The sequence below is a fragment of the Rissa tridactyla genome, unplaced genomic scaffold (assembly GCF_028500815.1).
Source record: "Rissa tridactyla isolate bRisTri1 unplaced genomic scaffold, bRisTri1.patW.cur.20221130 scaffold_29, whole genome shotgun sequence".
NCBI classification, from domain to species: domain Eukaryota; kingdom Metazoa; phylum Chordata; class Aves; order Charadriiformes; family Laridae; genus Rissa; species Rissa tridactyla.
Window position 1 is genome coordinate 3,797,273 of NW_026529507.1, and position 14,323 is coordinate 3,811,595.

General features: G+C 50.5%; 2 protein-coding genes across 2 annotated transcripts; both read right to left on the reverse strand.

Annotated features, from left to right (window-relative positions):
- Positions 1-13,166: 13,166 nt before the first annotated feature.
- On the reverse strand, positions 13,167-13,619 carry LOC128903390 (olfactory receptor 14J1-like; the record flags this gene model as incomplete). The annotated part of the gene is made up of 1 exon (XM_054187407.1): positions 13,167-13,619. A coding segment is annotated over one exon (453 nt), but the record flags the coding sequence as incomplete, so codon positions are not given.
- An 81-nt stretch (positions 13,620-13,700) lies between these two features.
- On the reverse strand, positions 13,701-14,000 carry LOC128903389 (olfactory receptor 14I1-like; the record flags this gene model as incomplete). The annotated part of the gene is made up of 1 exon (XM_054187406.1): positions 13,701-14,000. A coding segment is annotated over exon 1 (300 nt), but the record flags the coding sequence as incomplete, so codon positions are not given.
- Positions 14,001-14,323: the final 323 nt, after the last annotated feature.

Consider the following 14,323-nt stretch of genomic DNA (forward strand, 5'->3'; position numbering starts at 1 on the left):
CACAGAGTCCAGTTGGAGGCCTGTAACCAGTGGTGTCCCTCAGGGGTCAATACTTGGTCCAATTTTGTTCAATATATTCATCAATGACCTAGATGAGGGGACAGAGTGTATCCTCAGCAAGTTTGCTGATGATACCAAGCTGGGAGGGGTGGCCGACACTCCAGAGGGCCATGCTGCCATCCAGCGTGACCTGGACAGGCTGGAGAGCTGGGCAGAGAAGAACCTAATGAGGTTCAACAAAAGCAAGTGTAGGGTCCTGTACCTGGGAAGGAAGAATGCCAAACACCAGTATAGGTTAGGGGCAGACATGCTGGGAAGCAGCTCTGAGGAGAAGGACCTGGGGGTCCTAGTAGACAGCAAATTATCCATGAGCCAGCAATGTGCCCTTGTCGCCAAGAAGGCCAATGGCATCCTGGGCTGCATAGGGAAGAGTGTGGCCAGTAGGTCGAGGGAGGTCATTCTCCCCCTCTACTCTGCACTGGTGAGGCCACAACTGGAGTACTGTGTCCAGTTTTGGGCTCCCCAGTTCAAGAGGGACAGGGAACTACTGGAGCAAGTCCAGCGTAGGGCAACCAAGATGATTATGGGACTGGAGCACCTCCCTTATGAGGAAAGGCTGAAAGAGCTGGGACTCTTTAGCCTGGAGAAGAGAAGGTTGAGGGGGGACCTGATTAATGTTTACAAGTATCTAAAGGGTGGGTTTAAGGAGGATGGAGCCAGGCTCTTTTCAATGGTTCCCAGCGACAGGACAAGGGGCAATGGGCACAAGCTAGAACATAGGAAGTTCCGTTCAAATACACGGAAAAACTTCTTTACAGTGAGGGTGACAGAGCACTGGAACAGGCTGCCCAGGGAGGTTGTGGAGTCCCCTTCTCTGGAGATTTTCAAGACCCGCCTGGATGCAGCCCTGAGGGATGTGCTTTAGGTAATCCTGCTCTAGCAGGGGAGTTGGACTAGATGATCTCTAGAGGTCCCTTCCAACTCTGAAGATTCCGTGATTCCGTGAGTTAGGAATGAAGTTGAGCCTGGGAAGAAGGGAGGGAGAGAGGGGGGAAGGTGTTTTGAATTGTGTTTTATTTCTCACTGTCCTATTCTGTTACAATCAATTGGAAATACATTTAATGAATTTTCCCAAGTTGGGTCTGTTTTGCCCATGGCAGTAATTGGTAAATTAATTGGTAAACAAATGATCCTCCGAGTTTATTGCTATTGACAAACGTGGCAAGAGTGCCCTCATGCACAAATGCAGTTACTACATCGTGAAGGCAGTCAGGTTGGCGAGGCATGATTGACCCTTGGTAAGTCCATGCTGATGGGTTTTCGACACGTTCTGCTGTTGGTGCCCACAAATGTCACCCAAGAGGACTCCAACTGATGGCCCGCTCCTCACCGATGTGAGCCTGTGCAGCCTCTGGTTCCCTGGGGTGCAGTGTTGGATTCTTCCAAAGACGGGTGCACCACTTGCTTGTCCTCTCTCACAAGAGACCTCTGCCAATCCCATAACCTCTCAGAAAGGATATTCCAAAGAAATATTGATCTTCCCTGTGACGCCATTACAACTATTCTCCCTGTTACACAGTGCAGTTAGTTTCTCTAATTTTTTGTCTACTTGTCCTGATACAGTGACCATTTCTAAAGTCACCTTTTCAGTTCCAGACTGTCTAGGCAAAGGCCCTTTCCATAATTCTTCAGTTTTCTTCTCCATTTACTCTTTGTTCATCCAGGTACCTCTCGCCCACGCTGCTGCTTTCACCTTCAGGGACTGAACAGCCTGACTGTCTCTCAACAGTCTAATTGCCTCCTTAGCCAGCTCTTTAATTATGTTTATATCTATCATTTTTTATCTAACTACCTAAGTTTATCCCTTGTAGAAATCAACTTCATTAGTGGTAGCTTGTACTTAGCATATGATTACAGAATATCATTTATTGTTTATGAAAACTGATTGTGCTTTACTTTTCTTTTCTGAAGAATGGGGAAAATTCTCCTGTGCCTGGGTGCAGCCAGGTCTCTAAGGGGCTCAGGTGGGAGATGGTGCAATGGAGCTGTAACCTGCAGCTGCAGAGACCAGTGGAGAAGTCTGATGCAAGGAGCAGTGATGCAAGTCCCAGGTGGGCAATGTCAGAAATGGTGAGGTTGGGGAGGTGAGGAGCAAGGCTGTCCATCCAGCGATGGACATCAAGGGACTGCTTTACCTAGGTGTCCAGACTTCCTGAGGAAACACTCTGCACCAATATCAATCAGAGAATGCTTCTATCACCTCTTCTGTAAAGTGAAATGTAATAAAATATATCCTTTAACAGAAAAGATCATTTTTATCAGATGCATTTTGAAGTCTTCCTACTTCATTACACTATGAAACCTCTCCAATTAGCTGTACAAGTCTTGAAGAAAATTACAAAAAGAGAAGCTTGTTAAGGCTTTCTGTCTTTTAATGAGCCCCATGGGGTATTTGCTGCTGAGTCCACAGACCTCAGATACTGAGAGAAGGTTGAACAGAGTGCTCAAGAAATCAGAAGTCAAACTCCAAGTACCTGGAAGCATTAATGAGCCCCACTGAGGGCCATTCCTGACAAAGCCTCCCCAGGGACTCGTTAGAGCAGATAATTGGAGGCTGTGATTGCAGGTGGGCAAAGGCAGAGTGCAGGTGGCTGTAATGCTGAAGAAACCCTTGGTTGGTTTGATGCAGCAGAAAGGCCAAGCCCTCAGCCCCAGGCCCTGGCAAGGCAGATCCTGTCCCTCACTTGTGGCCCAGGGCTCTTCCTGGGGCAGAGGGATGTGAGGGGGAGCAATGCCAAGTGTAGGAAAATTCTGTGACACCTCCTGGCCTCCCAGAGAAGGGGCGAGGAGGAAACAGAGTCCTGAGGCTCAAAACAATCACAGACTCATGGAATCATCTATGTTGGAAAGGATCTTTAACATCATTGTGTCCAACTGTAAACCCAACCCTGCCAGGTCCACCACTAAACCACGTCCCTGTGTGCCGCATCTTGTGGCGCTGCGCTCTCCCGCTTCTGCCCCTCCCCAGCTCCTGCTCAAGCCATAACCATCAGTGGGAGGTGTGATGAGTGTCCCCTGGACTTTGGGGGATGGCTGGCAACACAGCCAACACACTGTGTGGAGTGGGGGCCTAGATATTTTGTTCCCATGCGAATATGACTGTAGGTCAATTCTCTTACTCTATAAATAGTGGACAGCCCAAGAGTGCTTGGAGCTCTCCTGCACGGCAGTGGGCTGCACGCCAGGATCTCCCCTTGAGCAGGGATGCTCGCTTAAGGTTCTCCTCCTAGACGTCGAGAGATTCCTTGCCACAACAGATTCTCGGTAGGTGATTAATAGAACGTTAAACTGTGAAATCTTAGCTAAGTGATAGAAAGGATTGATTGCACATATATAATCCTTTAGACATAAACCGTTAACCAAGGCTGGGACTAGCATTGGATCCAGCCTCAGGCAGACTCCTCTCCGAGAAGGAGTTTAGAAAGCAAGTTGAGCCTCATGACTCAACGGGAGGGTCTCCCTGACAGCTTGTCCGACCCTGTCCTCTATGCAATAAAGAATCAAGTGTACCTTGTCATCACATCCCATAAAACACTGTCGCGTTCACTACTAATTTTGTTAAATCACTGTTTGTATATTAATAAATATTTCACTCTTCACGCCCAGGCATCTTAGCTTTGTTGGACGCCCTACCAGTGAGCCCAGAAACCTCAACCCATGGAAGAGAAATCCCAAGAGATTTCACTGCTCAGAAAGTAAAAGCTGGAAGAAGCCTTGGGACCATTAGTGTGGATGTCCCACCACCTATGTTAGAGTCCAGAAAGTTTCCAAGATGAAGAGACCACACAGGCTCCAAACACAGCCACAAGCCTCATTTTGGCCTACAAAGGTATTCAGAAGGAAATGACTTCACAAACACAGACCCCAGTCATGAGCCTGCTGCTGGATAATCATGTGCCCAAGCAGCAGTGATCCCACAAGCGACCTCTAGCTGCTGGTGTGTTCCATACATGCTGGCGTGTCCCATACTGTGTCTTGCATTCATACGGATGCTGCTGGCATGTCCCATACTTGGGGCCTCACAAGAACCAAGCCTGGTCTTCAACCTGCTGGCCTAAGGGGTGCTCTGGAACACAGGGCTTCAAACACCCACGAGCTTGCTCATGGTCTCTCAGGTCCTCAGGCAGCAGCAGCCTCACAACTGGCATTCAGGCCATTTGCCTGCTGCGGGGCTATCAAGGACTCAGGCAGAAGTGACCTCCAAATCAATATCTGCCTGCTTCTGGCCTATCAGAGATTGTGGCAGCACTGACCTCATAACCAACATCCACACCACGTGCCTGCTGCTGGCCTCTCAGGTACTCATGGAGAAATGACCTCGTAGGCACCGAACCCAGCCTTGAGCCGGGGGTTGGCCTGCCGCCAGGTTCCTGCCGTTATAGCAGCGGTGACCTCACAATCAACACGCCAGGCCTTGGCCTGCTGCTGGCCTGTTGGGTTCTCAGGCAGAAGGGACCTCACAAGCATCTACCCTAGATGTTGCTGGACTGCCATGTCCTCACAGAATCATGTAGATTGAAAGGGATCTTTGGAGATCGTCTAGTTCATTCCTGCTGCCCTAGAGGGAGTCAGCCAGAGCAGGTCACTTAAGAAGATGTCCAGGCTGGTTTTAGTATCTCCACGACAGGACACTCCACAGCCTCTCAGGGCAGCCCGTGCCAGGGTTCTTGATGCCAAAACCTGTTTTCTTGAGTTCAGTTGGAATTTCTTAGTTTTGAGGATTGGGGCTTAGCGCATAAGCCCTGTCTGGGGACGATGAGGGACATGGGCTTCTTCAACCTGGTGAACCTCCTCCAGCGAGGGTCACCAACCAAAAGGAATAACCTCACTCCAAGTATGGGAGAGAGATGGATGGGATATGACAGATATAAACACATGGAAGGATTAGGCTGAAGAGATTATCAGCCTGCCGAAAGACCAGGGCATTCTTCCAACTGCCTGAAGCTCAAAGCAGCACCTGGGGAGTTTAGAGGGATGTGACTGAGCGAGGAGTAAGGGGATGGGAAACTGGAGAGCAATGGGAAGGCGGGCCCTGATGCCCCATTAACGGTCCAATGGCCCCACCGTGCTGGAACCGCATGGGACAGGTGTGCTCAAGGGTGGGGAGACATCTCCCTGGCAAAGTACCCCGGCAGCCCTCAGGGCTCTGTCCCCCTCAGCCCTCCTGTTTTGGTGGCCTCCCCCAGTGCCTGGGCCACAGATGGTCTGTGTCCCCTCAGTGCCAGCCCCTCTCCCCAGGCCAGCACAAGAGTCCTGGTCCAGGCACAGAGCAGCCTGCCCAGAGTGGGGGCCTGCAGGAAGAGGTTTGTCCTTCCCATGGATTCCTCCCTGCAGGCACAGAAATGCTCCCTTGCTCTTCTCCCTGGTCACCCTTTCTCCCCAGAAAGCCTTTCCCCAGGTGAGTGTGTCCAGGCTGGCCTGGCTGGACATTCCTGGTTCCCACCCCATGCTTCCTGCAGGGACCTGAGCTGGCGGTGCTGCTCTGCAGAGGGAGGGGGCTGTGGTGCCCTGGGGCCATGGGGTGACCCTGCACTCGCCATGCTGGTCAAGGTGGGGAGCAGCCCCAGCCAGAAAGGGATCACTGCTGCTGAGTCCCCTTCCATCTTCCCTGATTGCTCAGTAGACAAGGACAGGGCTTGGCAGGACAATGGGGTGTCTTTAGTGTCACAAAGGGCAGGGAAGGGCTGCCCTAGATCGGTCCCACAGGGTCTCCAGGACAGTGGGCTGAACCATTGTCTAGTCTTTTGTCCCTTTGGCCTGCTGGCTCCTGGCATTGCAGGGGCCTTGTTAGCCCATGGGCTCTTTAGGTTCACCTTTCCTTCAAGGACACTCCACCTTGGATGGTCACTCATTTGATGAGGTGCCACTCACTGCTCACCCAGACTCACATACTTTTCCGGGAGATCCCATGAGCTCTCCTGGCAACTCCAAGTTCCTCTCCAGGATAGCGGTGGCCATCACCCATACCACAAGCGGGACAGTACCAGGAAGAATAATCGAAGGCCATGTGCACTCTGCTTGGACATGTGCCACCAAGAAGGGAGCTCTCTTCGTCCAGCCCTTGGTCCCTAACAGATCCCCCTGCAACTCTGACCCTGTCCCCCTGAGTCTGTGGAGAACCCCAGAACACCATGAGGACTTTTCATGGAACAGTTCCTTGGGTGTGCTCCTGATACCAGCTTTGGGAGAGGCATCCAGCCTTCTGGCCCTGCCTTTCACACCTTTCATCAGTAGATGACAACTCATTGTATGAGGGTGCCACCTGGGCATGAGCCACCTCCTCATGAGATGCTCCAAAATCTATGCCCTCTGGAAAGTCCGTAATCTCTTCAAGGATTCCTGGAGGTTTGGTTTCCCTGGTCGAGCTCACTGTGTGATCAGCACTACCCGCTTAGTCCATGTAGCGTCAGTCGCGTGATGTGTGGAGGGGATATCCAGTGTAGCACAGGCAACTGCTGTGCCAGGAGGAGCCGTGCTTGCCCATCAACAACTTCTGAAGTGGCTCAAACCCCCTCATACGCTGTCAGGATCTCTTTTTCGGTTGGGGTGTTGAGGGCTTCCGATCCTCAATACCCTCATCTCCAAAGCCTAGAGGTTGACCTCAGGTTTCTCCCGATGATTTCTGCCAGAGGCTCCAGGTGAGACCACGTGCCCCAGCTGCACTGTAGAGACCATTACGCACGGCTGGTCCTGTCTGGACAGACCCAAGAGCTACCACACGAGCTATCTCCTGTTTGATCTGCTCAAAGGGTTGCTGTTGCTCAAGGCCGCACTCAGAATAGATCTTCTTTCAGGTTACTCCATAGAGAGGGCTCACAAGCTGATTACAACCTGGAATATGCATTCTCCAGCATCCCACAAGGCCTAAGAAAGCTTGTGCTTCCTTCTTCTTAGCTGGTGGAGACATAGTTGCAATCTTGTTGACCGCATCCATAGGGACATGATGGCATCCATCCTGCCATTTTATTCCCAAGAACTGAATCTTCTCTGCAAGTCCCTTGACCTTGCTTCTTGTATGGCAAAACCAGCTTTCAGAAGAATCTCAATTGCTCTTTTCCCCTTTTCAAACACTTCTGCTTTGTTGCCCCACATGATGAGATCATGGATGTATTGTACATGTTCAGGGCTATCAGGCTCTTCCACTGCAGTTTGGATTACTCCATGGCAAACTGTAGGATAGTCGATTACAGAATCACAGAATGGTAGGGGTTGGAAGGGACCTCTGGAGATCACGTAGTTCAACCCCCCTGCCGGAGCAGGTTCATCTAGAGCACGTTGCACAGGAATGCGTCCAGGCGGGTTTTGAATGTCTCCAGAGAAGGAGAGTCCACCACGTCTCTGGGCAGCCTGTTCCAGTGCTCTGCCACCCTCAAAGTCAAGAAGTTCCTCCTCATGTTTGGATGGAACTTCTTATGTTCAAGTACCTCTTGTCCTGTCACTGGGGGCATTCCAGGTGCATTGGACACCACGTGAAAGCAAACTGTGGCCTGCACCCTGCTGCCAAAGGGATTGAAAAAGAAGAATGCATTGGCAATGTCAGATGTAGCACACCACTTGGCTGCCTTTGGCACCAGTTCATATTGGAACTTCCACCAGAAGGTTCAAGCAAGTCGGGGGGCTAAGGCATCTTCTGTACGAGGGGAACATTATCAGGGCTTTGGAAGAAGGTGGGTGAACTGTTGGAATCTCACAGGCTCTGGCAAATCCCCAAGGGACAGGGGACAGGGCGTAGCTATCTCCATTGATGAAGTGCATCAAAGGTTTTCAGAGCCACCTCCACATTTGATTTTCCACCTATAACCAGTGCTTCTGACTTTCTGCTTCACCGGTCCCCAGGGACAGGAATCTTGTCCGGTCGTTCCCTCCATGGTGTCTCCAGTGATGGGCATCAGTGGGGCCTGGTAACACCCTCACCATCTTGGGGTTTGCTGCTGAGTTTTACTTCTCTAGAGGCTTGCCCAGTGTTTGAGGGTCTACAGGATCTTGGCCGGAGAGGACTCATTTCCATACAAAATGCCATAACCAGCCAAGTCTCTGTGCATAGACTTCCTGGATTCCTCAGTTCTTCTGTGCTTAATTAGAGAGTTCTCAGATGAATACATTTCAATACTAAACAACCATAAGAAAGGATTGCTTCCTTCTTATTTTGTTCTTTATTTTTTCTTCTTACACATGAAATGATGCCAGCAATCTCCAGTTCATGTTGGTCCTGAATTAATGCTAATGGAGCCTCAAGACCCTTTAAGGCAAGACCCTTTATTGCAAACACTCCGTGGACAGGCTTTGTCTCAATCTCACCATGTCTCTCACCTGGCAACCAGGACTTACAGCAGCTTGTTCAAACCTGAGCTTTCTCCACTCCAGTCCGTAGCTGCGTGTTTCCACTCCTTGGCACCGGTTCCCACCTGCTTTACCTTGAAAACGAGCTGACACAGAATGGTGTTTCCTAATGGCCAACAAAGGAAATCAAAGGCAGGCAGAGTTCAATACAGAGAAGACATGCCTCAGCTGTATGTCACGTCCCCATTCCCTGCCCTGAAGTTCACTTTCCATTCTGGATGGCCTTAGACCAATAGAAAACACATTTTCCTGTCAAGCACAGATCCCAGACTGTGTTCCGAGGACATGTTTATTTTAATATATTTCACATCTGTATCTCCTATCTAAAAGAGGCTGGGCGCAATGAAGGTTGGATACGTTGGATAGATCCTGCCTTTATCTCTTTGCAGTCAAGCAATGGTCCCACCTGCTAGCACTTCCCTCCTATCGTCCCTTTTTTGAGATGGCCAAATCTTTATGGGGCGTACAATGGCATAACACCATGGCCCTCCAAGTGCCAAACCGTAACCGGTGTACATGTTCCCTGAGTTCATCCAGGCACCGTCTCCTTCAGGCACCCAGAAATGCAGTGCGAGAGAACATGCTTTGGGACATGTTCCTCATCTAAAGGGAAGCTAAGCAGCCTTTAGCTCCCCACCTCCTTCTCTGGACCCTTTTGAAAGATGCATGCAGCATTTACTTTTTGCCAGATGTCAGGGAGTCCCGCCAGCCTCCAGGACCTTTCCAAGATGATGGAGAGTGGCCTCACTGTGACATTCTCTTACTTTCCAGCACCTCTGGATGTAACCTGTCCATTCCCATGTACTGGTAGTGGTTGAGTTTGCTCCAGTAGATCCTGATTTCATTCCTATCCGCCATTGGCTGTTCTTGTCCAGAGTCTTGCCTCGAGGCACAAAGCCCTGAGAGACCTTGCTGGGGAAGTCTGAGGCAAAAAAGGCATAGAGTGTCTCGGAACTCTCTCTCCCTACTCTAACTCAATACAGCAGTGTCCAACTAATATCTTTGTTTTCTTCTGTAAGAATTCCTGAAGTTGGAAATCTCGTTATGATTCCCCTGAATTTACTTTCAGGTTTCAAACTGAGTTTTGATACAGGCCAATGTTCTCCTTGGAGGATGCTGTCCTTGAAGACCAGCTGTACAGAGCTTTGCGCCACCTTCAATGCTCCTGACCATTGGATCCCCACGAAAACTCCTCAGCGTAGGCCAAAGGCAAAAGGACCTCTGAGGTCCAGCATCTGCAGTCTTCTGTTCTGCTTCCTCACTGCCCTGGAGTGCTGGGACCCCACTACTTCAGGATCACGACAGCCAATCTTCACGTCTCTGACCAGCTCTTCCTGCATTGCAGGTATCACATCAAGGTTGGCATTATTTTTGTTGGCCCATCTGGCAGCTGTGCTAAGACGTTGTCCTAAGACACTCCAGAAACCACCTGGACTGTACATGCTGCTGTGCTCCTCTTTCAGAAGCTGCCAGTATCATGGCAGTCCCCAGCGAGACCCAGGCTCGTACAGCCAGACGCTTCCCTGGGATCCTTCAGAAAGACTATACCCTCTTCCTCATCCTGACTGTGGGTTCCTTATCTCCCACCATGACAGGACACTTCTACTGGCCTCTCACCCTCACCCACAAAGGCTCACCAAACTCTTCACCTGCCCCAAGGAGTTGCGCCATACATCCAGTTAACGGCTTCACTTTCAGGAAACCCCACTCCTGATCCTTCCAGCCTGTCTCTCCTGAAAAGCCTGTAGCCATCCATTGCAGCACCCCAAGCTGTGTGCCTTGTCCCACCATGCCTTGGCAGTTCCTCTGTCAAAGTCAAAAAGCACAGGCTCTCTCTCAACTTGTCTCTTCCCCTGGCTGGGAGTTTTGGTGCACATCTGGGCTGTGGCACCTCAGGTGTAGCTCCAGGCCAAGCTCGGACGTCTCTTAAAGGAAACCTGGTACCAAGCATTGAAGACCTTCTGTGTGCAAAGGCTTTGCTTCACGGCAGAGACATGGTCAAGTGGACGGCACCTGGAAGCTTAAAGCTGAAATTGGATGTTGATGGTGAGCAAAGCCTGCTGTCTGCAAGAACAGAGAGAAACAGGGCTGGGAAGGGCGGCCCTGGCAAGAAAGAGGGTTTTTGTCAGTGGTGTCTCTGCAGCCCTCAAGGGCCTTTGACAAAGGTGAAGGTGATCTCCATGAATGACAAGGTGCTGCTGACAGGTCCCCCATGAGATTTTTTTGCCTGTTCCTTGACTGTATTATGAAGAGGGCGAGTAAATGTTGGGCAAGAGAAAAAACAGCACTTTGAGTGCAACACATGAGTGGAGACCCTGGTGCGACGTGTCTTGTGTTCTAAACTGCCTCACATCTACTGCATGGAGAAGGGAGAGACCTTGCCCCACTGCAGTGGCAATCAGTCACTTGTGTTATGAAAATTTGCAAGTGGCCCGTGCTGACCGAGCAGAGAGGCTAGGACACAAAGTACAGAGGTGCACGTGTAAATATTTAGTCATGTGCATGAGGCGTCCGAGCTCAATTGGGGTACCTCAAATGTGGTTAAACACAGGGTTCTTATGCCATTCAAGCATTCAGGTACCTTATTATTTGACTAATGACTAACTAACACAGACACGGAGTACCAATTACTAATCACAGTAAAACTGCACAAAGTAGCTATATCTCTGCAGCTCCATCAGCCATCAGCCTTCTCGTGGCTTGTCTATTGATCCAGACGTCCCCGGAGTTGGTCTATTGCTAATTACTTGTCTGTGATGCTGGACACTGGGAGAGTTTCAAAGGTGTGTAAGAGGGACGAGGATACTGGCATTATCTCGGTTCTCCAGGGGTATCTTTTATCCTTCATGGACAGCTGAATGATTCTGAGAAGTCCTTATTTTGAGGGCAGGGCTGTTCTTCTGCTCCTTGTGATGAGCTGACCTCCTTTAACTCACTTACCCAAGCATGATAAATCAGTACACAATGGGAGCTAGCTAGCTATATATCTTAAGAAAGTTAATTCATTCTCATACGATAAAGACTGATGGGCATAACAGTTAGGGAGGTAAATTTTGATACCCTTGGATCAGAGGATGTCTGTGGCCAGGTGGGTCCTGCAGAGAGCTTTTTGGTGGTCAAGGATCACCTCTTCGTCATCCAGAATGGTCCATGCCAACATGCAGGAAGTCATGCCAAGGTGTCAGGAGGCTGGCATGCATGAGAAAAGAGCTCTGAGTAACATCAAGCCTGAAGAGGAAGCACAGAGAAGGTGGAAGCTGGCTGCCTTCCAGCCTCCAGGGTTCCGTGGTTCTGTGCTGGAGTTGAACTTTCGGTTTTCCTTTTTCCTCTTTCCCCTTCCCAAGTTCTTTTCTTTAACCATTGTCGTAGATTCCTCTACAAACAGCCCAGCTTCTCTTTCCCCACAGGCCCTACATTTGCTTGCTTTGTGCCCTCTCTACGGGGCACAAAGATGTTTCTAACATAGCTGTCGTGACAATTCCTCTGCTGGACAGTACAAAATTAGGAATGTCTTTAATTCCCTGTAGTGCCCTGCAACTCCTCGTGCTGTTATCTTGTGCTGATGCATCACCACAACCATGGTGAGCTGCCTGCACGCAAACATGAAGAACGAACAAAATGGATCTTCAGTCCAGGGGGACCTTGGGAAATTCTGGGACTCAGCCAGAAGAAACTGCTTAAGTTTTACAAAGAGAAGTGGCCAGTCCTGCATCAGGGGGAAGAAAAACACCGTATTACAGTGCCAGGTGGGATGTGACAGGATGAGCAGTGACCCTGAGGAGAAGGGCCCACGCATTATGAGGGACACCACATGAGCCAGTGGCGCATGCTGACCATGAACGAGGCCAGCTGCACACAGGGATGGATTAGGAGGAGAGGGCTACCCAGACAGCTTGACTTTTCATGCCCTTTCAGTGAGCCGTGGTGTGGCCACACCTGGACGTGTCTGTCCCTCTGTGGGAATTCCTGCTGTAGACAGGTGGGGAGGAACGGGAGAGTGCCCAGAGGAGGTCTGCACATGGCCTCTGCTTGAGGCCCCAGACCCCATCCTTCTGACCTCTGCCATCCCAGCACAACCCCAGGAACATGCTGTCCCTGGAGAAACACCAGCCTCTCCAGACAGCTCCAGATTCCCCTCCCACAGGATGGGTGGCCTTTATGTCATCTGTGTGAAGGGCTGGGGTACGTCCCTCAGTTAAACCCACGATCTTACCTCTCACCAGACACCGACTGGTGACTCCTAAATCCAGTCCAATATCTCTAAAATGTTACAAACGGACAGTCAGCTTTTTATTCCTGGACACATGGAGGAAGAAGACCTTCAGGGGTGAATTTCCTCAGGCATGTTTGGAGAAAGACCCCAGCATTAAAGCACTGCACCAGGGAGATCTTGCTTTGTTAACGGAGACTCTGTGAAAGAGGCCAGCTCTGAGCCACTGTGAAATACATTTTTAGAAGGGAACCAGGTGAAACTAAGACGTAAATGTCTCAGGTGTAGTGACACAAGTGAAACCTTTGTGTAGGAGCATAAAAACCATAAATGACAATATCAACAGCAATGATGAGAAATGTAATCATTAAAAACACAAAGCCAATAACAAAACACACAAAAAAGCAGATGGAATCAAATAGTGCGGGAGTCATTTGTGGAGAGAGGTGGAACATTTCTCCCTCTTGAAAAAAATCCATGAAATCAGATACCTAATGGCCTCCTTGAGCTCCTGGTTCCTCATGCTGTAGATGAGGGGGTTCAGTGCTGGAGGCAACACTGAGTACAGCACAGCCACCACCAGGTCGAGAACTGGGGAGGAGATGGAGGGGGGCTTCAGGTAGGCAAACACGGCGGTGCTGAGAAACAGGGAGACGACGGCCAGGTGAGGGAGGCACGTGGAAAAGGCTTTGTGCCGTCCCTGCTCAGAGGGGATCCTCAGAACGGCCCTGAAGATCTGCACGTAGGACAGCACGATGAACACAAAACAACCAAAGCCTAAACAGGCACTGACCACAAGAAGCCCAACTTCCCTGAGGTAGGAGTGTGAGCAGGAGAGCTTGAGGATCTGGGGGATTTCACAGAAGAACTGGTCCAGGGCATTGCCCTGGCAGGGGGGTAGGGAAAATATATTGGCCGTGTGCAGGAGAGCATAGAGAAACCCACTGCCCCAGGCAGCTGCTGCCATGTGGACACAAGCTCTGCTGCCCAGGAGGGTCCTGTAGTGCAGGGATTTGCAGATGGCAACGTAGCGGTCGTAGGCCATAATGGTGAGAAGACAATACTCTGCTACCATCAGAAAAGGCAAGAGAAAAACCTGTGCAGCACATCCAGCATAGGAGATGGCCCTGGTGTCCGAGAGAGAATTGGCCATGGCTTTGGGTACAGTGGTGGAGATGGAGCCCAGGTCGAGGAGGGCGAGGTTGAAGAGGAAGAAGTACATGGGGGTGTGGAGGCGGTGGTCACAGGCAATGGTGGTGATGATGAGGCCGTTGCCCAGGAGGGCAGCCAGGTAGATGCCCAGGAAGAGCCTGAAGTGCAAGAGCTGCAACTCCCATGTGTCTGCAAATGCCAGGAGGAGGAACTGGGTGATGGAGCTGCTGTTGGACATTTGGTGCCTCTGGGCATGGCTGACCATTGAAAGAGGAGAAGACATTGACAAGTTACAGCTGACTTCTTGAGTCAATCCTAAGCTAGTTCCCCCAACACCCCCTCAGAATTACTTCTCTTTGAGGGAGCTCCACTCATCTTTTTTGTGAGCTCAGGTTTTTGCTGCTGAGTGAGGGCACTTGCTCTGAAGGGGCAGAAATCCTCATCTTTCCCATTGCTCTCAGCCTGACCACTGGTGAGCCCTGAGCAACAAATGGGCTCCCTGTGCCCTAATGCAGAGTCAGGAGAGCCGGTCTGCCCATGAGTGACCTGCTGGTCACCACA